General features: G+C 39.9%; 1 protein-coding gene across 2 annotated transcripts in view; it reads right to left on the reverse strand.

The window, feature by feature from the left end:
• Positions 1 to 496: 496 nt before the first annotated feature.
• Positions 497 to 26,824, reverse strand: part of PBX1 (PBX homeobox 1) — a 293,861-nt gene continuing 267,533 nt past the window's right edge. The window contains exon 9 of one of the 2 annotated variants that reach the window (XM_030824038.1): positions 497 to 5,734. In XM_030824038.1, the coding sequence (XP_030679898.1) occupies positions 5,642 to 5,734 (93 nt within the window). In that variant the 3' untranslated portion in view covers positions 497 to 5,641. The remainder of the gene's footprint in view (positions 5,735 to 26,824) is intronic. The other variant, XM_030824039.1, reaches the window with a different exon arrangement.

Raw genomic sequence — 26,824 nt, forward strand, 5'->3', positions numbered from 1 at the left:
GCACATCTGTTGGGAGTAACATCTATCACACTCCTGAGAGCCTGCAGCTGGGTATTATTTGTAACCTCGATTCCTTCCCCTGAAATATCTCTTGGGAACTACAACTTTTCTTATGACCCGATCACAGCAGACAAAGAGAAGAAAAGGAGAATCACTGGGCAAACAGCCATGACTTAGGAACTTATAATTTATTATGGAAAATACTCCTGGCAACTGGTGCTTTGTGGATGGCTGCCAGTTGCAAGCAGACAAGATGGGGTGCTCTGTCCCTCTGTAATACAGCTATTGTTTACCCACAAATGATCCTTTCTTCCTTCCTTCTTATTTCCTGAGTGAAGAAGGTGGTCCATAAGGTCTCTGCCCCACCACCATAGTATGTAGACCTTTCAGTGATTAGGGCAACAGTTTAAACCATAATCTACACTAATGCAGGCCTAGTTTGGGGAAAGAGAAGTTGCCAGCATGTAAGAAAAGAAATGTGCACAAAATACAAGTATTTTTTTTTTTTGCAACAAAAGAAACTATTTATTTGGAATATGCATTACCAGTACAAATTAGGAGACTGTAAAACCTACACCGTGTTAGTATCATTAGAGAACACAAAAGTTCAGTTGGAATCAAAAGGGACAGAAGCCTGTGCTCTCACAGAAGCAGAAAAGCTTAAATTTTCAAAACCAAAACAGAGCAGAGCTTTGCAGGTTTATATTCTGAATAATAAGAAAAGGGGAGGGGTAGGGGGAGAATAAAACCAACAACCAAAGGAAAGCATTTCAAAATGAAAATGCCAAAGAAAAGAAGTAATAAGAGAGAAAAGGAGAAAAACATTGAATGTTTTATTTATTTTAACAAAAGAAAAAAAGTTTACAAAAAATAAAAGATTCCAGGAAGCTTTGAGCTAGGGATTGAAACCATAAAGGTGATGTGAAAAGCTTATCATTATTTTGTTATGACTTCAAGAGTACAAGTGTTCAGGTAGAAATATTTCCTGAAGTGTTGCTCCACAATCCTGCATTCTTTCTTTACTTTTCTTGCTTAAGTTCTGACCACTTTCTGAACATAATTCGTTGAATAATGGTATTTAAAATGAAATTTTTTCCAGATAATATGGCTTTCTTTTTTCCTGTAATAAAAACATTCCAAATCAAGCCAGTTTTGCAATTTGCTTTAAGCAGCTGCCTAAGTCAGAGGTTACTAAGAGGTGTACTTTGTGAAGTAAACTTAACCTCTTAGCATTAAAACCACAGCATTGAGCCTGGCCCAATATCTCATTAACTCTTCATCCAAAACCAGGACTCAGCTGGCAGACTGGCCCCAAGGACTGCTTCCTGCATGTAGTTTACTTAGCCAATGGTGCCCATCATACCAGCATCTCCTGCGGGACTCTTCTGGAAGAAAAGGCCTCTCTAGTTGGAAGAGGCCTCATGGAATGTAGTTATTAATTAGAGAGAAATAAAACAAAGTACTTGGCTGTGACAAGCAGAATCAAAAACGGCAAAAACCTTTCCTGATAGCATAAAAAGTTCCCTTGGACTAAATGTTTTGAAGTTTTAAAAGGCTAAAAGGAGAAGCATGTCCCTGATTTTATTTTTCTCAAGGACTGCATAAGTGTCACACTCTCTGGAAATGCAGGTGAGCAACGAGACATCACCATGGGCTTGATCTTTGCTTTTGGCATTAACTGAATTCCGAAGCAAAGTAGAAGAACAAGCCTACTTGTTCTTACTACTCTGCCCAAGTCATCTTTTCACATCACCTTGTATACATATTGAAGAAAAACAGCAAGATCATAATCCTGACAATTAAAAAAAGCCCCCCCAATAAACAAACCAAAAATAACACAAAACAAAACATTTCTTTTTTGTATTTTTAAGAGCAAGAATAAAGAAAAGAAAAGAATTTATTTCTGGGTCTCAAAGTTAATAAACATAATAATGTGTTAGGTTGTACCTATTATGCTCACTATTCCAACCTTTTTTTTTTAGTTTACAAAATGAATTACTGTCACTTTTAAACATTGTGAAACAAGAAATGGATGTGCACAACTCGACACTTTTCTAGCATTCTTGAACTAATTCACAAATGCAAGAAAATAAAAGAAAAATGAGGGAAATGATGAATGTAGGTAGTTTGGTGTTAAAAACTAATGCAGGAATGATGCGCATTGTCACAGAAGGAAGAGGGGAAATTCCCCATCCTGTTTTGCGTGCTATGAGGGTCATTTTTAAAATTTTTATTATAAACACTATTAAATTCAGACCGCTTTTTTGGTTTTTTTTTTCTTTATCTGAATATACAAGAACATTCATTATCAAATGTTCATCATCAATACTACAAAGAACGAGACACAAGTCGCAAGAAACAATGGAAAATGTTAATAAAGCTGAAAGAATCGTTGAGTATTTTTTTGTTTTTTTTTAAAGTTTTTTTTAAATTTGAGTTTCTGTAGTTTCATCTTTTTTTGGTATCGAAGTCAGGTTTTTCTGGGCAGAAAAACAAAAAGCAGGAAAGAGAGAGACAGAGAGAGAAAGATGTGTGAGAAAAGAAAACCAGCAAATAAAGAATCACCACCATAGCAAAATGAAACATAAATTGAAAGAAGGTGCCACTTGGCAAATGTACTGCACAGGCGTCAATTCCACGCCAGGGGGAGGAGGAATTAGGAATGAAAAGGAGGAGATAAGGAAGAGTTACAAGGTGGGCAAACCCAGGGTCTAGTATCGTTTCTCAGGGGAAATTCGCTGTTGGGGAAAATGGAGCACTCCCATATCTATTAGAAAATGAAGAAATCCTGGGGTGCATCTTGCTCTCTGTAGGACTGGCCTCATGTGAATTCCCAGGAAGCTGTGTTTCCAGAGGCACGCTCTTTCCAAACCCATCCTGCTGCTCTCAGTGTTCTCCTGCTTCGCCTAATGTGGACAGATCTCACGGATGCCACGTTGGAAGTCGGAAATGATAGTGGGCTTGCAGGGGGTGCCAGGGGGAGGTGCTGGGTATAGAGAAGACTAAGTGAAATGCTGGTTGGGGAAAATGCTGTGAAAGCTGATCATCAGTGAAAACTACTGCCCGGAGAGAAACTGCCTGTGCAAATGTAGCACTGTTCTGATCTTTTGCATTAACTTAACATGGCAATTATTCAGGCCACATCTGGAGTCACTCGTTTCCAAGAGAACCCTTTTGTCTCTCTTTCACACTTTGTCCTAAGTCAAGCAAATGTGATTCAGCCATGTTCTTGTGTGGGTAGTTTCATTATATTCCTGCCACTAAGATGGAGTTCTCCACTGATTCTAATCACTATGAAGTTGTCACAAAAATGCTCCTTCTAGGCATCTGTTCCGATTAGGGCAGAAGTTAGTACACACAACCTTTCTAGTGCCTTTTAGTCATCAAGGCATAATTTCATTTTGCTAAATATTTAGTTTTTGCATTTCCTTCAAATACACATTCCCTTGAGTTTCTTCGGTGGCATCCCCTGCTTCTCCGAGCACACACAGTGTTTTCTATTCATGACTGTAGAGACATGCAGAATTTCCATGTTCTTGCTAGCTGCCCATTCTCACCCCTCAGGGTCTCATACTTCTCCCTGGAAGCCTCTCAAGCAGTCAATGTGACAGGGACCAAGTATGTACAAGGCAACATATTGGGTTCAAGTGCAAACTAAGAGAACCACAGCCTGTTTTTCTAGTTTGGAAGTTTTTCTTTATCCTAAGAAACCACACAGACCAAAACCAAGATCAACAATAACTCTTCTCTTTGTCATCATGGTGATGACATCAAGGTACTGATATTAACCAGAAGTTACAAAAAGAAAACCATTTATTGTCCCTAGATGGCATGAACCTGTTTATTTCAGGGACATTACTTCCCCTGACTTCGCATTTACAGATTGGATATGAATAAAATCAACTTCTTCAGTCTCTCACAAGCCTCTTAGTAAGCCAGGCATAACAGTTCCCGTCTCACAGATGAAGAAAATGAGGCACCAAAATATTTGACCACCTCCCACTTAATCAAGTGATAGAGCTGCCATCTTTATAGCTGGTAGGGTTGGCTATGAAGATGGTGAGCTCAGGTGACTTTTGAGAATAGCTTTCATGTACATGCTATTTTCTCAAGTATTTTTAGTACACGCTGTGTTCCCAGGGAATAAAAATCACTGTGATGATTTCAATGAAAACATTACCTTCCCTTTCCCCATGATTCTCAGGTCCTCAAATGAAGCTAGCAAAAGTTCACATGAGCCACGTTCTTACACAACTCTTTCCTCCAGAGCAATAGGTCAGGACCAAGAACATAGTGTGGTATAACATTTTGGAAAATTAATACAGTGTGCCTAATATAAAACAAAAAATGAAACAGAACCAAGTACATTAAAGACATTGTAAGTACTGTATGCGGCTCCCTGAGTGCTCCAGAGGTGGTGGGAACAAGAGTAGTTTACACTGGAAACCTGGTCTTCCTCATGATCAGGTCCTGTGTGTGCCATTCTGGTAAGCGCACGCTAATGGGCCTGCAGGTCCTGGAAGCCCCAGACACATACTGCTTCTCTGTGTCCGTGACCTTCACTTAGAGTCACTAATTCCCTCTCTCGGGCTCATAAGGTATAGTGCTACAGTTATTAATGTAGGTAATTGTATATGGCATCTTGGGAAAGTGAGGATGTGAGATGGTGCATGTGCCTGCATGTGTGTAAACGTGTGTGTCTATAAAGGCATAGTTGAGGTTGAAGGGTTTCAGGATAAGAACTTTCTATTCCTTGCTGATGCATTCATCACCATGCCTAACTCAGGCCCAGTTTTGCAATAGGTTCTAAATATTGCTTTCCGAGTATTGAATGGTCTCCACAGACTGTGCCTCTGAAACTGAGAGCTGTTGCTGGCAGGATGAGAAAGCCTGTAGGAATTCTCCACCTGCTGTTCCCGTGTCCTTCCCTGCTGCCTGACTTCCTGCCCAGGAACCAACCTAGTGGAGATGAAACTGAAAAATGTGGCACCTTTAGAATCCCAGCTATGACAGTCCCCAGTGAATAGCTGGGGCTAGGAGGGAAGAGGAGGAAAGTGTTCCAATCAGTACTGTCCCCAGGAAGGAAGAGCAAGAGAAAGCAGGGAGGCCTGGAATGAGTAGGGCAATGTGGCGTATTCCTGCTAAGAGGTAGTGAGAGTAATAAGAGAAACAGAGAAGGATTGCCTGTTAACATAGGGAGTGAGGGATTCGAGTGAGGTAAATTTGGCTCCTCAAACCACCAGCATGAAAATGTACAAACACTTTTATTATTTTCTTTGTAATTTTTTCCTCTTTAAATTCCTCTAATTGTTGAAAATATCCTTCAGTGATATGAGAGAGGGCGGGGACCCCGGGAGTCTAGGACAGAGGCACAGGGGCAGGGAAAATGACGAAAACCAGGCTGACAGCTGGAGGCAGGGAAGGGTGGCTTCTACCCAGAAAAAAAAGGGAAGAGAGTATAAAGAAGTGTCCAGATTGGCTGAAATAGCATCCCAAAGAAGAGAAGAGAAGGAGACTCTTATTGTGTTTGCTGATTGCTTCGACCTCCAGTCTGACCGCTTCAGCGTTGGGAGAGAAACCCTCCCTCCTGCCCCTGCCCCAACTGGGGCACAGGGTCAGCCGGGATGCGATTGCTGGGAGATCAGTTGGAGGTATCAGAGTGAACACTGCCAGGGCCTTCTGTAGGGGAGGTCACTGATGAAGGGGTAGTAGCATCCTGCCAACCTCCATTAGCCTAGAAGGGAAAAAGGGAGAGAAGTCAGTCTTCTGAGATTGGGTGGCTGTTTTCAGCAGACAATGACAATGAGGCATCTTGTGTAAAGGACCTAGCACAGTGCCTGGCACATGGAGACACTCATCAAATGGGCAACTATAACTGTGGGTGATAATATTGCCCCCACCCTCAAATAAGTTTGGGTCCTCCCAGTGAGCCTCTGGTTATGATGTTAATACCTCCCACTAGTATGATGTGTTTATACTTCTCAAAGACTCTATAAGTCCCAGCCAGCAGTGAAATGACAGCTATCCTGCAGGTCAAGAGACTCAAGGTTTTGGTTCTGACTCTGGCAACAACCAGCTAATGTCGATGGCAAAGCACCTTCACCTATTTGACCTTAGTCTTCTTTTTTGAAAAATAAGAAGGTTGGCTCAAATGCTTTCTAGGGTTCTTTCTGACTCTGGATGTCCGCATGTATTTACGGGATTCTAGGTATTTGTTCTACACAAGGTTCTATACTAGATGCTCATGGGTATATAATGATGAGTGAGATGTAGTTTGTGTGCTCAAGGAGGGAGCTAAGCCCACGAATGAGCTATAAATCAAGGCAGAACCTAATAAATGGTAGAGTCCCATTGTTATGAAGTTTCAAGTGAAAACAATATCACATTTTGTTGCAACATCAGGAAATACTTCATAGAGGGAGCACTCTTTGAGGTGAGTTTGAAAAGTACAGAGGGTAATTCGGGTGGCTATAACAGATAACAACAATGGTGCCAAGGCCATAAGGACTGGTCTGTGTGGATATATCCAGAGAGATGGTGAGACAGGAAGGTATAGGCTTTGATCAATATTTGGAGATCATTTTACAAGACTCTAGATCCAGGAGCATCCCAACAATAAAACTGTTAAAACTGGTTCTAAAAAAAAAAATCTGTTTAGTAACCACCCCTTTCAAAAAAATCCCAGCACTAAAATAGTTGAAGAATGCTTTGCTATAGTGGTTAATTCGTGATGCATAATTCAAGATTGCTTATATGTTTTAAAGCATTGAAATATGTGTACTAAATGCCTTTCCCCCTTTAATTACCGTGTTCCTTTGTAGTTCATGTTGAACAGATCAGGTCTGGGACATCCCTGGTAAAATGTTTTCTATTGTACTAACCTCTCATTCTCTGAAAAATCTGGGGGAGATGGTGCAGGTATTATTGTTGCTGTTTGGGAGGGACCACCACTTCAACTCTTGCATATTCCATGGCACCTGGAGAGTGCCTGGCACTTGATAGGTGTTAGAAATGTCCATTCCCGGCCGGGCGCGGTGGCTCAAGCCTGTAATCCCAGCACTTTGGGAGGCCGAGGCGGGCGGATCACGAGGTCAGGAGACCGAGACCATCCTGGCTAACACGGTGAAATCCCGTCTCTACTAAAAATACAAAAAATTAGCCGGGCGTGTTGGCGGGCGCTTGTAGTCCCAGCTACGCAGGAGGCTGAGGCAGGAGAATGGCGTGAACCCGGGAGGCAGAGCTTGCAGTGAGCCGAGATTGCGCCACTGCACTCCAGCCTGGGGGACAGAGCAAGACTCCGTCTCAAAAAAAAAAAAAAAAAAAGAAATGTCCATTCCCATTTTATTCATAAGAGAGCAGAGGTGCAAGAGAAAAGCAGGTGTCCCGGTTCATGACTAAGAACACAGGCCTCGAGACCTTTGAATCAGGCTCCATTTTCTCTGCACTTTTCATCCACTTGGCTTTCTTTATCATTGGCTCACCCAAATGATGCTCCAATTTTCCCAGGAAAGCCAGGCTTTTAATTCAAAGCAGCTCCTACCAGTTACTTCAGCATCAGGGTAGGTTTTGTTCACCACTGAAAAGCAGATCTGGATACCAAGAGGGCATCCTGAGTAATGCCAAGAACACTGCTCCCCAATCGTGGGTCAGCAAATAACTGCTCTCAAGTTCAAATCTCCCATCTCCTAACTCAGTCAAGTTGCTCCTCTCACTCCTTTTCTCTGTTGGAGGACATTTCCCCCTGCTGTTTGTGATAAAGAGATTAGATGGAGAAAAATAAGGAGGAAAGTAATTCTTTCTTTCATAACAGAAAGCTTTTCCAACTTTTGGGGGCAAAGACTCTGTCATATAACCAGAATCAAGAACAGACTTAATTCAAATTCCTAATGCAAGTCTGCCACGGGAGTGATAATATTGTAGCCTCCCATCCCAACCAGGAATATAGATTCTGGTGCCATTTTAGGCTGATTAAGAATGGCGGCCACGTTTATTTTTTCCAAAGAAGATCCTTTAATGTCATTTTTTAAAATAAGATATATTTACTCGATAATATTTGGGAAATAAGAAAGCATAAAAAACAAAATATACAGCATGCACCCATAATCCTACTACTTGGGGAAAATTATTCAGCTTTGATGACACATATAATTGCTTTGGTATCTGTTTCTCCTACTCATTTTTATATGTCAATGTTTACCAGATAGATATTTAGATAGATAGATAAGTAGACAGACAGGTAGATAGGTAGGTAGACAGACAGACAGATAGGTAGACAGACAGACAGGGAGGCAGGCAGGCAGGCAGGAGTGTATCTGTAGGGGCGGGAGGCAGGGGTCCTACTTTTTAGAGGAAGCACGTCACACTGGGGAATGCAGCAGGTTCCCGAGATAAGAAAATCTGGATTTCCAAAGCACAAAGCTATTTGGAAACAAAGTGTTTCAGGAATAAAAATGACTCAGCAGTACAGAAATTTAAGAAAACATGACAGAAGTTTTTAAGTACAACGTCATGAAGTAGAGTAAAATTCAGCCAAAAAGAAAAAAAGCATGTATCTTAGTATCACCCTGGTATCCTACAGATAAGGAAGCTCTATGGAAGCAGTGAGCGTACATGTCATGGCACATGGAACAATGGAGTTCTATCACATTGCTCACAAATCACTACTCTATCATTTAGCCATGCCATAATTCCATTAAGATAACAATAAGTGGTGCAAAAAAAGAAGCCATTAGTAAAGAAAATTAGTTCTGTGGTGTTTCATTTAGAAGGAATTGACAAGGCATTCTATATTGCCCAGAAGGTTCTGGGAGACTTCTTCTTGAGTCATCCCAGACCTGAAATAACTCAAATAGTAAAAATTTGATCTCTTTTCTTTAAAAAGTTCTGTTTTCTCAGACCAGTGTGTAAGATGTCAGGGGGTACAGAGAACCCACAGACGGGAGAAACAGGAATTATTTCAAGCTAATCTCAAAACTAGCATTATATTATTCTAGTTGGCCTAGTGAAGAATATATAAAACCTTCTAGCTAAAAGAAATACATTAAACAAAACCTCTTTCACTCCCCTTTTTTCCACTCCCCCTCCAACCATAAACATGCGCACAGATACATACACATACACACACACACACACACACACCCCCTCAGATTTGGTGACCATCCATCCCAGTTTGCCCAGGACTTTCCCATGTTAGTACCTAAAGTCTCAGATCCCAGTAGACCCCTACAGCCTGGGCAAAATGAGACTTTTGGCCACCCTATTCCAGGATATGCCAGCTATGACCTCCCACTTCTCACCAAATTTAGGACATTGTAGCCTATAGGGTTTAAGTTAGGGAAACACAAATACTTTTTAGAAGAAGCATGTCATGCTGGGGAATGTGGAAGAATTCTTTTCTCTAGAGGTGCTTTATAGGACGGTATATTATTTGCTGCTGTTACTGCTAAAACCATCATAAGATAGAAACTGCGAGCAAACTCAACTGAGTTTCCTGTAAATCACTTCGGCTGCTTCAGCTGTATCATTCTAGCTTTAATGGAAGACGTTCAGAGGCTGCACCGTCTTGGGAAACAGCTGACCTCGCTTACTGCCACGTTAACCCTGGGGAGCAATTCCTTCCCTCTACCTCGACTGTGGGTGAATATTAAGTAGGAAACTCCGCCTTTGTGTGTTTATCTCTGGGCACAGTGAGAGGAGAGGGGATGTTTTCATTAACAACTGTGCAGTGGCTGGGGGCGGGGTGGAAAATAAGACTTTTATTTTTGTTTTTTTTCTGCACCTCAGCTTCCCTCTCTACTTTCTGATGCAAACAATTCTTTATAATGAACACACTCTTGGAAATGCTAATGTCATAAACCACAGAGGGGTCACAGGGTGGGAGGTAAAATCTGCAAAACCAAAGGTACCCTTTTAATTGCTAAAAGCATTTTAGTGGAAGAGCGTCTACATTTGCACTCAGTTTTATATAGGTAATTCTGTGGCCTGTGATGCAACACTTGGGAAGTGTGACCCAACGTAACTTTTAATTCCACCAGATGAAGCCTAAGCCTGCAGAGCAGGCTCAACCTGGAGCTCACCAAGAGAGAAGCTCATAGAATATAAAACTAAGATAAAATACAGCAGGTTCCCAAGATAAGAAAATCTGGATTTCCAAAACACAAAGATACTTGGAAACAAAATGTTTCAGGAATAAAAATGACTATTTGCTCCATGGTCTACCCTAAAGAATTTGGCATATAATTTGGTATACACCAAATTTTGCTAGAAATTCATCTAAAAGGTAATGCAAAACATGCCTGTCTGAGGAGGTAGAGGCAGCTAGCTCTCGAGCCAAGGATGGGGCAATGGCAGATGGGAAAACCCACGTGGTTTCTCCTGACAGGACACGTGACACAGAATTGCAACCAAAACCCTGCCTTTTCTCTACCACCCTCCTTGAACCAGAACGCGGACCACAGGTAGTTGCCTCTCCCTCCCTTTTGTGGATCCAGTACTGCTTTTAGCCCTGAGCAGCGGCTGCTGGGCTGAGAACCACCTGCCCCATCTCCTCTTTTTCTCCCTCTTCCTCTGCGATTACCTTAGCAGCACACCATTGATGCAGAGAATTCATCACCTGATGTGACAGCCCAAGCAAGCCTGGCACTAAGAAACTCTCATTTGCAACCCAGAAATACGCTGAGGTGCCACAAACTGGCTGATGTCAGCACAGAGTGGAGCTAGATCTGCATATGGGCCAGATGCCATTACTAGAGATGCCTTCAGCGTGGGTGAGGAGCTGCACGTGCTCCAGCCCCTCAATCACCCAGTCACTGTTGGGAACGGCCAGGAAGAAAAACAAAGAGACACGGATGCATCCTCTTTCCCTCTCTATGCAAACACACACAGAGCCACTATATATCAGGGAGACATCAGCTCACACAGTAGAGGTCACATCCTAGATTCATCATTCTTCTATCAAGCTAGAAGAAATATGTCTTCCTGATATGCTTAACACTTTCCCAAGATTACACAGACAGCACTTTGAAAAGATGCTATTGGAAAGCCCCCTTAGGGACGTCAAAAGATTCAAAATTTCCTGGGGAATTTTACAGTGGAAAACAGATCCAGGCCCGGTCTGGGTATTCCTCCAGTCCTATCTCTAGCTGCCACCAGAGCTATCATTCAAAAGTGTCATTCTGTGCATGTCATCTCCCTGTTGAAATCTTCAATGGCTACCCACTGGCCTCAAGATGAGGGTCAATGTCCTCAGCAGGTCTGCCGCAGCCTTGGTCTTGCTTACTTCCCCTATCAACACAAGTATTTACATTCCCATGAATTTCTCAGGACAGAGCAGCCATCTCATGCCTGCTTCTCTCCCCTTGAATGCCGTGCCCTCACTCCTCCAATTACATCTCACTCACACCTTGGCTGCTTTGTAAGACTGAATTTGAATATCTTTGCACATCCATCTGTCCCCTGGCCATGTTTTTTGTTTCTTCCTCCCGCAGGGCCCCAGTTCTATGTATGTGCCTCTGTCACAGCACATGTGCTGCTGTATTGCGTGTGTTCCTTCACATGTCGGTTTCACCTACCCGACCATAAAAGCAAGGCTGTGGAATTTATCTTTTATTCCAAAGTGCCCACCACAGTGCCTGACACATCACCGATTTTGATAAATGTTTCTTGGAGAGGCATAGGACCAAGTAAAGAAACACTTGGTGGCACTGTGACATCCATCCTCCAACATGGGCATGGAGAGACATATGGTATCAGATCCCTGACCTCCATAATTCATTCCAACTATATGTAAATAGCTGTGTACACCTAGAAAATATTCAAAAGACAGAGCAGAAGCACTGCCAAGTTTCTGGGTAACTTTAATATTCAGGCAGTGAACGTTTCTCTTACTAAACTGGCATCAGGGAGATTTGGTGCTTCATAGCTTATCCCAAACAAGCAATGATAATTAATATTTATACTGTTTTGTTTTGCGTTTAGGGAAAGCAATTGAGAAAGACACTGGAACCTGACAGTTGCAGTGCCACAGCTTAGCACACTGTCTTAACAAGGAGTGTTCTCCAGAAAGGCACAAGGAGAAGGAAGACAATCTACCCTGCATCTGTATCCCAGTTACCACCCTGAGCACAGTGGGAATTGCAAAAATGCAAAACAGACATAGTCTCCTAATGGCCTGTTTCGTCCTTGAGCCCCTATCTTTTCTCTCTCTGGTGTGAGACCCATATACAGACTCAGCTTCCCCCTCAGGATCTAGGAATGACATTGCCAGATAAAATATGGGATGCCCTGTTACACTGTAATTTTATAAGTATGTCCCATGCAGTATTTCCATTTACTAAATCTGGCAACCCTATATGGGAATAACATGTGCTCTCAGACAGAAGAAATTTTCTTCTGGCCTAGTTTGGTACCATAGGTAACTCAGAATCAATTTTGCCGCTTGTCTTACTTGGACATTTTGCATCAGTATCTTCATACAGGAACTTCTTTCTCGTGCAAGGTTGAGACCATCTCTACCAAGCTTATGCCTAGCTTTGCTTAATTTTCTACTATTTATTACAGTTCCTTAAAGACCGAGAAAGGGACTTGCTCTTGTTACTGGAATACTGCTCTGGAACCTCAGCTCACCAACTACTACCTGCCATCATACTTCCCAGAAGCCAATCCTCTGCTTGGATTTCCTCATGCTGCTGGCTCTAGGATTCCTGTTTCTATGGTCCTTTGACTGCTAGGGTATCCTCTCTAATTGCCACTTACCACTAGGTCAGCCCCTGGTGGCTTCACATCAATGCCACACCACCACACCCCTCTCTAGTCTGGCTCCCATCAAGCCTCTTGAATCCTGAGATCTTGTTTACAGGTCTCTATGTTCAGAAAGATTAGCAGTGCAATGCAATCAGCCATTCCTGGTGGAGAATAGAAATCCTTGCTGCAAAGACTTTTGTAGTTTACGCTGCTGCAAAGAAATAATAATTTTTTGCTGTCAAAGTGAGAATCCTTCCTTTACTGTAAAGAGAAGTCAAGTGAGAGGATTTTTTTTGCCTTTGCCTGTCTATCTCCTCTGGTCCCTACAAATCCATGTCATCTTTCAAGGCCCAGCTTGAGAGTCACCTCATTCTTGTAGGTTTCTTCAAGGCACACATCACCCATGTCTCTAGCCTCTAATACCACTGACTTACTGATCCTTCATTTTGACATTTAAAACTACGTGCAACTTTTATTTATCATTTAAAATCTCCAAGTGAGCACCATATGTTTTTGGCTGTAATCACTTAGTTTTTAATTACATAAATACGTATTCAGTGCTGACTTGTGCTACATACTGGGCATACAGTGGTTGATAAAAATAAGTTAAAAAAATCTTGTTTCTGCTCTCAAGGAGTTTACTGTTTTGCAGGAAATTGACATTTGCTATATTATCAAAATAATGTATACAGATTCTAGATGACAATAAGTGGTAGGAGACAGTACAAAAGAGGGACCTCACTTGGGCTTACGGAAGATCAGCCTGAAGGTGAACAGAAAACAGACAAGCCAAGAGTGGGGCAAAGAGAAACCTTTCCAGAGTCTCCAAGGAACTCAAAGAAGGCCAGAAAGAATGGAACAGAGGAGAGCAGTGGTGAGTGAAGCAAGACAGGACCGGAGAGGAGAGGACTTAGCCATGCCCAGACTTGCAGGCTACACGAAGGGCTTTGATATTTATCCTCAATGAGATGGTAAATCATTCAACAACAAGCCATTACAGGACTAGGCTCATGTTTGACACAGCAGCTGCTCAGTTAAGCACTTGGTTGAATGGATGGAGAAATGACGGCTTTGAAGCCTTCCCTTGGTGTCTCGTTCCTGTGAATACTAGATGGCTTGGCTGTAGGTGCCCCAGCATAACTGCACAGTTATAGGTCCATCTCTTGCTCTGGATCACAAATACACAATGGTACATAAATCTAGTGTGAACTCTTACTCCTACTTCTCAGGAGAGAAAACTAGATCTCAGAACCCAGGATTTGCCAGACTCAGTACCCACTGCCTGCTACTGCTTTTTGGACATTTCAATTTTCAAAAGCTGGGGCCGTGGGACAATGTGTGGGCTCCACATGCAGAGCACGGCTACTTCGGATGCTCACGGCTAAAGGCAGGTGACTTGTGCTCTTCAGTTCACCTTTGGGAATCCCTATGTTGTTTATTAAGAGGCTAGAACATATGAATCACAAGATTGGCCTCAGAAAAGTCCGAGGATTCTAATATCTCCTGCTACTAAGCAACAATCCACCTCACCAAACTTGGTTTTGAACAAGACAAGCTCTGCTCCTGCAGGGCTATGCTTCTGAGGCTCGACCAGGGGTGGCACCATCTTGCCAGTGAATATGGCTTAACTTACACTGGCAAGGCAGAGTTCTGGTCTAAGACCTAAGAGTAAGATGGTGTATCTGATCCATGTTCACATGGTATGAAAACAAACTCTCTTGTTACAAGTTACTACCTCGAATTTTATCTTGCATGCACCCTAACTGCTAAGGGCTGCTCAGTCACCAACTGGAAGATTCCATCAACTGTAGCACCACCATTGTGTGCCCTCCTGCCAACATCCTAATGCCACATTATTAAAGTGCGCTTGTATAATACATCAACTCTGAGATCAAGATCTACTCTGGCTCCTTCTTAGCTTTATTCTTTTCTAATGAATCTGTTGCGAAGATCCAGGATTAATAATGTCATATAAGGGATCTGAGACACAGGGGGTGGTTTTAGCTGAGCCTCTCCATAACTCACACAGTATAGGAGACGGTGTGCATTTCCAGGTTTTGGGTTGAGTTGCTTTCCCATTTCTGTTAAAAGTAGGACAGTTACACATAACGTGTTCATGTCTTACAGACTTAAGGAGTCCTTAGGCTAAATGAACATACAAGAGGCTAAAGCCTGAAGTTTGATTTTCTTACTTTTCCAAAGGCTATCCTGATCTCCTGGCAAAGAAAAGTAAGCTCAGCTTGATTTTAGCTAAACAAAGGTGTCTTAGTGCAGAGAATTCTACTTGTATCTGAATAAATAACCTTTGCCCGCACAGCTGCACAAACCAAAACACAAATACACTTCTAAACATCAACAAACAGCATTCGACAACATGCATGATTTCCACATTTATTATATTCACATAGAGCTGATATACATTTCTAATGTACTCATAGTACCTAAAGAATATAGACAGACACACAGATGCTACTTACACTAGAAAAGAGTAGCTATGTAAGACAAGACAGTTCTGCTTCCTCATAAAGCTAAACCTAGATAATTCAAGTAAGGGTATTCTTTTTCTTTTTTAAGCTCCCAATATAAATTATCTGATTGGCTGACCCTATACAGCCCTGAATTCTTCATTTCATTTTTGTAACCTTTGATTTTGCTTTGGCTTTGTTGACAAGGCTATTATTTACTAAGGGTACACACAGAGATTGTATACACATCTTAACGGTGAACGGTGGCTACACATGAAATACACACACAGCCAGTATGCGTGAACCTGCCCTCGTGGGGTAAATTTTGAGGCTATTTACCATCACACAGGAAGCTAAACCCTTTACACTTTTCTGACCATCCAAGAGACAGCAATTACCCCAGATTATCAGACCAACAATGACATGCCATGTAAAGAGAGACACTGAGCCAACTCCACATCCCAAAGACTGGCATATTCAAGTACACTTAGGACATTAATAGCAATTTACGTGCCATCACTGAGACAAAGCCACAAAGGCTCCGTTGGCAGCCTCTTATTTTGAAGCCTATTATTTGTGGGAGTTACAGGCTATAATCACAACAGAAACTTTCAAAACCCTTATCTTCCGTGACGCACCAAATCTATTTCAGAGCCATAATTGCTATGTCACCAGAGAGTTTGCTGCTTAATGCACTCAAATGCCATTTAGTGTTTGCAGGGTCATTACAGCTAACAGAAGGGTTGGGGGGAGATATAGTGGGAAGCAGGCCCAGGCTTGGGGGTGGGGGATGCAGACAGAAAATGTTGACAAGAATGTACGAGAACGGGGTGCTAGTATCCATTGTGCCAAATTTACTGATGGGAGGATATTGTTATTTTTAAAATTCTATTTACTGATGAAATGAAAACAAGAGCTTGAAAACAATCTATCTGTTCAAGAATTTTGAATTCACTTGACATCACCCTAGAAATGTTCAGGGGATGCTGGGGGACACCCTCTTTTATTCTGGAATTCTTATCTAAGTGTAAGGGGGTTTGATTTTTTGAAATTTTTCTTTTTTCTTTTTAAAGAGTCCCAGAATCTCTGCAGTGGAAACCTTCCAGCTGTACCGTGGGCTCAGGAGTCTGCTTTGGCTTTTCTGTACATGTGCTGCTACAGAATAAGATGGGCAGAGCAGATGATGGTGAGATGTCAAAGTTCAACAACCTAGAAGAATGTGTTATCTTACAGATAGTAAAAGAAACAAGGAGACTGATCGAGCATCCAAAATAAAACATCTAGTCACTCAAAATACCATTTTCTTGACCTAAGTGTAGTAAAGGTCATAAAAAAGCTTTTTTAATAGATGAAACTATTACCTCTTCAACCTGGCTATAAACAAACCAAGGACTTATTTATTTGGCTTAGGGTCATACTAGGCCTAGGGCAGATCTCCCCCCAAACTTTTCACTAACATATCTCTAGGTTCTTTTAGAAAATTCTTGGGCACTATTTTACAACCTGAGATTTTTCATAGATCAGAAAAATAGAAAATGTCAAGCTAGTTCAGATTGTAGGGTTAATTAATTTATTTATTTTAAGATCAATACTGGTATCACTTACAGATCTGCCTTTAGTTTTCCTAGGGCAATAATCCAGCTTTCACTCTGAAGAACTTTACACAGAAATAGGATGAGACTTGGGGCCTTATTCCACAGGAGACCTCCTCCACTCAGAAATAGAATTTCCTCTATTTACTAAATGCTGGCCAAGTGCAGGAGGATTAATATCCTTATTGTGTAAGAGTTCTTAGAAATCAGTAAGAAAAGAGATGAACATTTCAAGAATATACACAAAAGGCCAATAAACCTATAAAAAATGTTCAATCACACTAGTAACCCAAGGGATACAAGTTAAAAAAAAAAACGAGATGCCATTTAATGATTTGATAATTGACAAAGACTGAAAAACAGCTGAGGGTGTGAGAAAATGGAAACTACCAGAAACTGTTAGTGAGAACCATAATTTAATAGAAGTTCCTAGAAGAAAAGTTTACAATACATCACAAAGACTGTAAACTTATGCAAACCCTTTGATCTAGCAATTCCATTTTTAGAAATTTATCCAAGGAAATAACAGAAAATGTGCATTAAATTTTCTGTACTATAAAGCTTACCACCATGTTATTAGTAATAGTAAAAATAAACAAATATAAAATAATAGTAAAAAATAATAGTAAAAAAAAAAACAAACCCCAAATCAAAACGTAGCTTAAATGTTCTATAGTATAAATTGATTAAACACATTGTGGACTTTCCCTATAACAGTTTCCTATGCAGTTATTTAAAGTTATGCTTGAGAAGAATGTTTAATGATATGGAAAATATTCATAACACATTTTTAGTAATATAGGTAGGTAAAAGGAAATGTAACTTTCTTACACCCACATAAAAAACACACTTATACATAAAGTGCTAGAAGGCTATGAGCACAAAGTTAACAGTAAATTTTCTTCTTTGTGGTTTTCCTAGATTCTCCAAATTTTCTACATTAAATATTAATTTGCAATCAGAAAAAAATTTAAAATTTAAACAAAGTGTCTGAAGAAGAGTCCATATCTAACTTATGTCTTTGTTTTGTGTTGCCAATATCAAGAGTCATTAGAGAAGAGCAACCAATGCAATTTATAGCCAACCACAGGTCTTAGGAAGAAAGGCTGAGGGAACTCAGACTCTTTTCCCTAGAGAAGAGAAAGTCAGCAAGTGATTTCATAACTCTTTTCAAAATACAACAATTACCTGTGAAGAGTGTTAATAGTTGTTTTTTCCTTTCCATGAAAATAGGGCTGGCTGGGTGTGGTGGCTCATGCCTGTAATCCCACCACTTTGGGAGGCTGAAGTGGGTGGATCACCTGAGGTCCAGAGTTTGAGACCAGCCTGTCCAACATGGTGAAACCCTGTCTCTACTAAAAAATACAAAAATTAGCCAGGCGTGGTGGGGCATGCCTGTAATCCCAGCTACTTGGGAGGCTGAGACATGAGAATTGCTTGAACCCAGGAAGTGGAGGTTGCCAAGATTGTGCCACTGCATTCCAGCCTGGGTGACAGAGTGAGACTCTGTCTCAAAAAAGAAAGGAAGAAAGAAAGAAAAATAGGGTCAATGGAAATAGGCTAAACAGCAAGATCAAGACGGAGAGCTGCTCAAGAACAGGCATTAGGTCTCCTTTTCATTTTCTTTGCCTTAATGCCCAACACAATTCTGGGTAATAATAAGTCCCAAGAAAATGTCTGCTAAACAAATGAGTGAATGGGTGAATTATGGATCAAGCTCAAGGCCACCGAGATAACACCTGCCCCAAAGAAAAGTATGGAAAAGAGAAAAAACAGTAACAGATATCTGAGCTCTGAATACACACACACACACACACACACACACACACACATATACATATATATACCCATATCCAGAGTATATATACACCCATAAAATATTTCTGGAATAAAAATTATAGGGTATGCAATATAAATAAGTTGGAGGTAAAAGATGGGTACCAGTCTGTGGTAAACAGAAAAAAAAAAAAGTACAAAAAGCCATTTTCTCATGGAAGAAATTCTCTGGATAATAGAAACACAAAAATACATTTGTGGGGGTTCAAGGCAGGCAGAAAATCCAGTCAGAATAGACCGGTTGCTGGTTAAAAAAACATACACACAAAACCCACTGACAACAGGTTCAACTAGGCTCACTTTGAAAAGCATTCATTGAGCACCTACTGTATACCAGGCCTGAGTTGAGGAACAGGATATAAAACTATGATCCTTCTCTTCAGAATTCTATGGTCTAGAGAGGAATGAAAGGTAAGTGTCAGAAACGAAATCCCACTCCACCTCCAGTGTACTAAGTAGTACATAGGCACAGTTTGAAGGAACTAGGAAGTACTTCCAGAAGATAGGCCTAAGCTAGGTCACATAAGATGAGCGGGATTATGAGATGTTTGCCCACTGCCATAGGTTCTGGGCTATGGATTCTACTGATTGAAAACTTTTTTGCCCCTAACAAAGGTCAATCTTATATATGACAAGAGAAAAAGAGAATGCGCATTTTATAATGCTAGCCACTTCAGGAACCTGTGATCTAGAAAGGAAGTAAAAGAAAAGTACCAGGGCAGGTACTGGGTGTTTTTCAACTGCAAAAATCACCACATTAGACAAGGAATGAAAATTGATATCTGCAGATCTATTTTGCTTACCTTCAGTTTTTGTTTTGTTTTTGTTTTTTTTTAGCGAGGGGAGGGTTATTGCCCTGATGCCTGGCTTTCCCTTCTCTGAACTTTTTTTTGCTTACCTCAAAAATAAATTCCTAATTATTTTAATACAGTTGAATTAAAGAAGTTAATGTACATATAGTGTCTACCACATGGAAAGAAGTCAATAAATGTTAGCTATTAATACAGTTATTAAGTGTCATTTTGGCCTGTTAATTTTCTCTCCTTATTGTTTTTTAATTGTTCTTTAATTTACTGCCTTAAACCACTTCCTTATTTTATTACTACTTGATCTGTTTTTTAATCTTTGTAAGTATCTTCTTAGCTGTTGTTTATTTATTTTAACTACTCATCCTAGCTTATTTTATGTTTTTATTATTCTCTTCAGTACTTGTGTATCTTAATTGCTTTTAACCTTCATTTTGCAATTTACATGCAATTTTATCACTCTCCTGCCAGTTTTATTCTTCCAGTGCTTTGTAGTTGATTAGTAAATTCTTTCTTCCTACTTTTCTTTTTCTTAGTTCCCTGCTATTCTAATTTTTTAAATTATATTTTCTATTTAATTTTCTAGTTTTATTTATATTATATTACCCTTGCAGGCTATCATATTTATTCTTTTAACTTACTTTAAAAATCCACCTCTACTGATACTTCACACCTAGATTCTAGAACAGTCTTGCCTTCCGTTATAATGAGCACCACACATTTCTCAGCGAAGTAACACTTGATCTAAAATCCTGCTCTTATGTATGATCACTGGGTCACTATCTAGGCTGGTTAACCAAGTATGACACAATAAAGGTGTAGGGTAGCCTAGATCCAGGAAAGAGCTGTCTAAATATTTTCCAAATTTAATTTTAATAAAGAAATGAACTAGTCGTAAGCCTTCCATATGTCACCCTGAGAGGATACACAACAGAACAGTCATCATTGAGTTCTTAAGAGTTCTTTTCCATATCATTCGGTCTCCAAAATGCTTATCACCAGGCAACATAAATTCTTTCACTATAAGGTTCTTGTCAATTCCCTTCACTTGGCATAAGGACTAGAGGTCAAGGGTCTATCTGGGTAAAGGGAAAGAAGAAAGGGGAGAAACGGCAAAAGGCAAAAGAGGAAAAATGTAATAGTGAGGTAATCACACCATAATTTAACTTTCTGATATCTATTAGAAAGTTTCTATTTTTATATATCTCAAAAACTTTTCTCATTGAAATGTGAATATAAGTTGAATACAAGCCTTTAAAAGCAGGCTCACCATATCAGAACATGAGACAAGTGTAGAATAAACCATTTCATTTGATTTAAATTGGCCTTTCTAGCAATGCTTGGTTATAAGATAGAATGAGGGACTGAGGGTAGGAGGTGGAAGGGAGGCAGCCCCTGGCTGCCGGGAAAAGAACAGACTATTCTGTGGACAACTATGTGCCCCGTCCTTCCATTTCCTTCTTATTTTGTTTTGTAAACTATAGGAATGAGGTAGACACAAGAAAACAAAGGGTAGGAAACTTATATACAAGTGTATTACATTTGTTAAAACTTAAGAGACTCAGCACTTTGGGAGGCTGAGGCGGGCGGATCACGAGGTCAGGAGATCGAGAACATCCTGGCTAACACGGTGAAACCCCGTCTCTACTAAAAAATACAAAAAATTAGCTGGGCGTGGTGGCTGGCGCCTGTAGTCCCAGCTACTTGGGACGCTGAGGCAGGAGAATGGCGTGAACCCGGGAGGTGGAGCTTGCAGTGAGCCAAGATGGCGCCACTGCACTCCAACCTGGGTAACAGAGCGAGACTCCGTCTCAAAAAATAAAACAAAAAAAAACTTCAAGAGAAGAGAATGTGTACAATTTTGTTCCAGAAGAGAAAAATACTGCAAATAAATATTGAACTCTAGTTAATGATACATGTACCAGGATACTTACTTAGGAGAAAATGTACTGTTGTCTGCAATTTACTTTGAAATGAATGAAAAAAAATCAAGATGGATTGATGGATGCACAGAAGGATAAAAGGATGACAATATGACGAAGCCAGTAGAGTTAAATATTAATGACAGAATCTAGGTGGTGAGAATACTGATTTCACTGTAAAATTCTTTCCAGTTTTCCATATGTTTGAAAATTTTTTAAATAAAATGTTGAAAACATTTTAAAAGATATCCTTAATGCAAATAAAGCTATGTAATTCCTTCTCTTCAGTAAGCCCTAGAGAGCATGTAGACTTTACACACTAGAGCAGAGCTTCTCAAACTTAATGTGCTTAACAATTGCCAGGGGATCTGGTTAAATTGTAGCATCTGATTTAATAGGTCTGGGCGGGGCCTGAGATTCTGCATGGCTCACAAGCTCCCAGGTAATGTTGTTGATCTACAGACTACACTTGGAATAGACTAGCAGGACAGGGAGGAAGAAACGGCGAGGCAGAGGCTGCCAGCAAAGGCTTAGGTCACCTGGGAGACTTGAAACAAAGCCTCTATCTTATGTAAGCCCTACAGGGTTTAGACTTAAAGAAAGAGTTCAAGATGAGTTCAAAGACATGTCCTGCTTGGGCTTGAAGAATTATTAGGTTGGATGAATTAGTGGCTGACACAGTGAAAAATTATTTCAAAAAAACCATAACAAATGTAGGTATTTCTATATTTATATTTTAAATCTTCCTCCATATTATTTCATAGTTTGAGGCATATTATTATGATAACCAGAGTTAACTTCTTATATATAGTTAATTTTTAATAAAGAGCTCTATTTATTTTTAGAAAGGCTGATTTAAGCAGAAAGCATGCTTTTCTATGTTTTGTGTTAAGAAGTCTACTCTGTTTTCACAGCATGGTGACACCTCTAACACCGTCACCCCACTTTGGTGGCTTCATTTTAACCTTCATTTTGCAATTTACATGCGATTTTATCACTCTCCTGCCAATTTTATTCTGCTAATGCTTTGTAGTTGATTAGTAAATTATTTCTTCCTACTTTTCATAGTTCCTAGCTATTCTAAATTTTTAAATTATATTTTCTAGTTTTATTTATATTACTCTTGCACACCATCACATTTATTCTTTTAACTTACTTTACCAAGTTACAGTTACCAAATAACCGGCAGAGCATCTAGAACTTCACTAGCCAACATGGTAGCCACTGGCCAAAAGTGGCTACTGAAAATTTAAATTACCTTAAATTAAATAAAATTAAAAATTTATTTTCTTTTTCAAACTAGCCATATTTCTTTTTTTTTTAGTTTCAAGATGTTTATTTTGAAAAACATGCTTGTTTATATGTATGCATCTTCATATCTAGCAGCTAATCGGTATTCTTTATTGTGATATCTTGTATGTTAACAGTACTTAGTTGATACCAATTCTCTTTTGGACCTCATGCCCAATACTTTTTTTTTTTAAATTTCCAACTTTTATTTAAAGTTCTGGGGTACATGTGCAGGATGTGCAGGTTTGCTACATAGGCAAATGTGTGCCATGGTGGTTTGCTCCACCCATCACCTAGGTATTCAGCCCAGCATTCATTAGGTATTCTTCCTGATGCTCTCCCTCCCCTCATCCCCTCAACAGGCCCCAGTGTGTGTTGTTCCCCCCATGTGCCCATGTGTTTTCATTGTTTAGCTCCCACCTATAAGTGAGAACATGCGGTGTTTGGTTTTCTGTTGCTGTGTTAGTTTGCTGAGGATAACAAGCTAGCCGTATTTCAAGTGCTCAATAGCTATGTTTTGCTAAAGGCTAACTTATTGGAGAGTGCTAAAATAGAACATTTCCATCAATGCAAAAAGTTATATTGGGACAGCATGGTTCTAGAAGCAAAGAACAGCTTTTGCTAGTCACTCACAAAATCTATGTAAGAATAACAAATGTCAATCATGCTTATAAGCAATTCATATATTTATAGTTGATAGGAATATGATTATATGTGTGTAAATACACCTTACAATGGCCATTCACCAAATTTTTGAAAATAATATTGACTACACTGGCTGGTATATTTCTTCTCTTTCAGAGAATCAGATAACTGAACCAGATAACTACCAGTTCTTTTTGCTTTCTATGACTTTATGAAGTACAAGAACCATGTCCTATTGATGTGTGTATTCCTGGTACTGGACATTAGAAGGATCTCAGTAAACATTTGTGGAATAAGGCATTTTTATTTGCTTATTTACTAATGCTATCAAATTGTAACATATTTAGAGATGTGAAAAAGAATTTCCTCAAACTGAAATGTAGCCAGAGATTGGGATTTTTAAAAATTACCAATTTTAAAACAAAGGGATTTTCTAAGAAAAAAGTCTAATATTCTATCCGAAAACAAGCTTGTCTAAGAACATGGAACTCCTCCTAAAAGGCAAGAAGGGCTGAGGCTAGACTCAGCAAGAAGAAGACTGTCTTCAGAAATCAATGCTAATGTTTCCCACAATTAATTTGCCTTATTTAATTGCCTTAATATTTACTGACATCTAGAGGGACCATGCCACTTTCAGGAGCAACCATAAAAAAAAACCTATCCCTTTGAGGTTGTGATTTTTCTTCACAGAGCAGAAGAAAGGACCAACTTGAGTCTGGAACAACTAACCAGATCCTAGCCTGAGGACAGCATGGCTATGGGGCCAAATGTGGGCCAGGCTGGGCAGGATGCTATGAAACACCAATTCCAATGACAGGAACATAGCATACACTGTCACCTCACAGTTGAGAATCTTCCCCAAAACACAATCTTGCACTTTCTTGGGAATGGAAAAGCAGTAATTGTTTATAAATGGAACTGACATTGGAAGATGCCTTAAACAAAATCCAGCTCAACTGTCCTCTTTAGAATTCAGAAAACTGAGTCCTATCAAGAGAAACTGACTTGTTCATAGTCACACAGGCAAAAGTGGAATGTACATGTACACACACACACACACACACACGCACATACACAAACACACACAGCCTAAATGTGATACTGTTTAGTGTGATCATATCACTAGGTTTAAGATCATAACTCATTGCAACTAGTTCTACAAAGACAGAAGCAGTTTCTACAAAAGAATGCTTAGTATTATATTATTAAGTCCATGGTATATCTATTTGGTTGGGGTTGGTACTTTTCTCAAACTGTTGCTGGTTGGTCCTAAATTCCCCCCTTCTGTCATATAATTTAATTTCGAATTCCCTCCTAGGCTACAGAGTTGGTCAGTTCCCTTGGTCTAGTCTTCTAGGAACAGGAAATTCAATCCCAGACAAAGTGCTGAATGAGACTAAAAGAGAAAATGTACCCTGACTGACATCAGAGTTTCTCCAATTTGACCTGGATGTACCATGACGTAGCTTCATTCCTCAAGGTAAAAAGTGCTTATGTTTATTGAATGAATGAATGAATGAATGAGCGAATGAATAAATGAATGCATGAATAAGCCATTGAATGATCTGACCTCATTTGTACTTTTAAGGGCTTTCACTTGGGAGCTGGGGAAAAACATTGGATTGCATATGAAATCACAATACTGGGATATTTTTTGCTTCTTCAATCATCATGGGCTGAAAAGAAAATGCTTTTCTGGTCTCAGGTTTGTTATGGTGCTAGGTTTAAAGGCCCTATGAGAAGCAAAGGCACTTACTTCCCATTAGTTTTGTCATGAAGGAAAGTGAGGCTGTTAGCTTCCATCTATCTACTTTATCCCTGTTGTCTTCAATCACTATAGAGTCTGGTCTGACACATTCAGACCCCTCGATTTTCCTTGGTACCTTTGCCCCTCAGTTTTGGGGCTGTTCACTAGTTCCTGGTCATAGCACCAGAAGGTACCCAAAGACAACCAACTGGGGGGCACATCTGGGTATGTTTTCATCCCTTTGAAATTCAAATTCAGCTTGGTAAAATAGAAGAATTAAAACTGTGTATAATTAACATGAGTTTTCAAAGATGTGCATATGAATTTTAATTATTACCCTCAGTTCCCAGCCTTACAATTCCACATGTGGCAACATCTTACTAATATATACTTTAAGTGGAAGGAGGTCTCTTAGAAATAGTTAAGAAAAAATTAAAATTATGGCATGTGGCCAAGTATTACTAAGTATCCCCGTGGTATCCAAATGTCTGAAATATGTTCATTTAAATAGGGGGCTATTTTTGTCCTAATGATTTATATTCTATTTATTTACTTGGTAAATGTTCCTTTTCCCCCCTTACCTAACATGGGAGAAAAGAAAAAACAAAAACACCTATGTTACAGTTTACAATGATAAAAGCTTCATCTCTATTTTTCTATTACTATAATGATTACAAAGCAAGATTAATGAGATTTTCTTTTCTGTCATAAATTGATGTTAATGGCATGTTACCTTTGTAGAGATAATGCTGACACTTATTTCCATTCTCACCAAACCTTTTGAATAAGAAAAATCCACACGGGTATCTATTTACATCAAAGACTGACTGGGGTAAATTCATTCCCATAACCCACATTTTAAAACAATTAAACATAGTGGCCAGGTGCAGTGGCTCACACCTATAATCCCAGTACTTTGCGAGGCTGAGGCAGGAGGATCACTTGAGGTCAGGAGTTTGAGACCAGCCTGGCCAACATGGTAAAACCCCATCTCTACTGAAAACACAAAAATTAGCTGGGCATGGTGGTGCACACCTGTAATCCCAGCTACTCAGGAGGCTGAGGCACAATAATCGCTTGAACCCAGGAGCCAGAGGTTGCAGTGACCTGAGATCACACCACTGCACTCCAGCCTGGGTGACAGAGCAAGACTCTGCCTCAAAAAAAAAAAAAAAAAAAAAAAAAAAGGTTTACCCTAAAGAATAATGCTTTCTGCTATCACAAATATCCAAGGAATTCAAAGGGAAAAGTTTGTGTAATTCTTCCTTCCCATTTGGGTTTCAAGATATAATTTGAACACTGGGGTTGGCTAGAAAGAATAGAAGTTACTAAATCTAAAGAAAGAGTTTTCTGGAGGGATGATCTACAATTTAGTCTGGTGTCCCTTGAGCTAACAATGAATCAAAGATCATAAATGTAGAATTCTAGAGCTGTTGAGCTGAAAGAGAGCTTGCAGTTTGCTTATCTAATAAACTTTACAGATGAAGCAACAACACAGAGGTGAAGTGACTCCTTAAAAGAAAAGTCACAAGAAGGACCTAAGTTTCCCAATTTCAAGTTGCTTCCACCTTCCTCCAGGTTGTCCTTGGAGGTTCCAATACCACATCTAGTAGGGAGGGCAATTACAACAATGTTATGTTGCTACATGCACAGCTATCCCACAAACAATGTTATGTTGCTACATGCATGGCTATCCTACAAACAGGTATATATACTTTTTTTAAACAGGGATTCTTTTAGTATAGAAACACAGGGACTCTTTAAGGATAGGAGGAGTGAA

Source organism: Nomascus leucogenys, chromosome 12, assembly GCF_006542625.1.
Source record: "Nomascus leucogenys isolate Asia chromosome 12, Asia_NLE_v1, whole genome shotgun sequence".
Classification (NCBI taxonomy): domain Eukaryota; kingdom Metazoa; phylum Chordata; class Mammalia; order Primates; family Hylobatidae; genus Nomascus; species Nomascus leucogenys.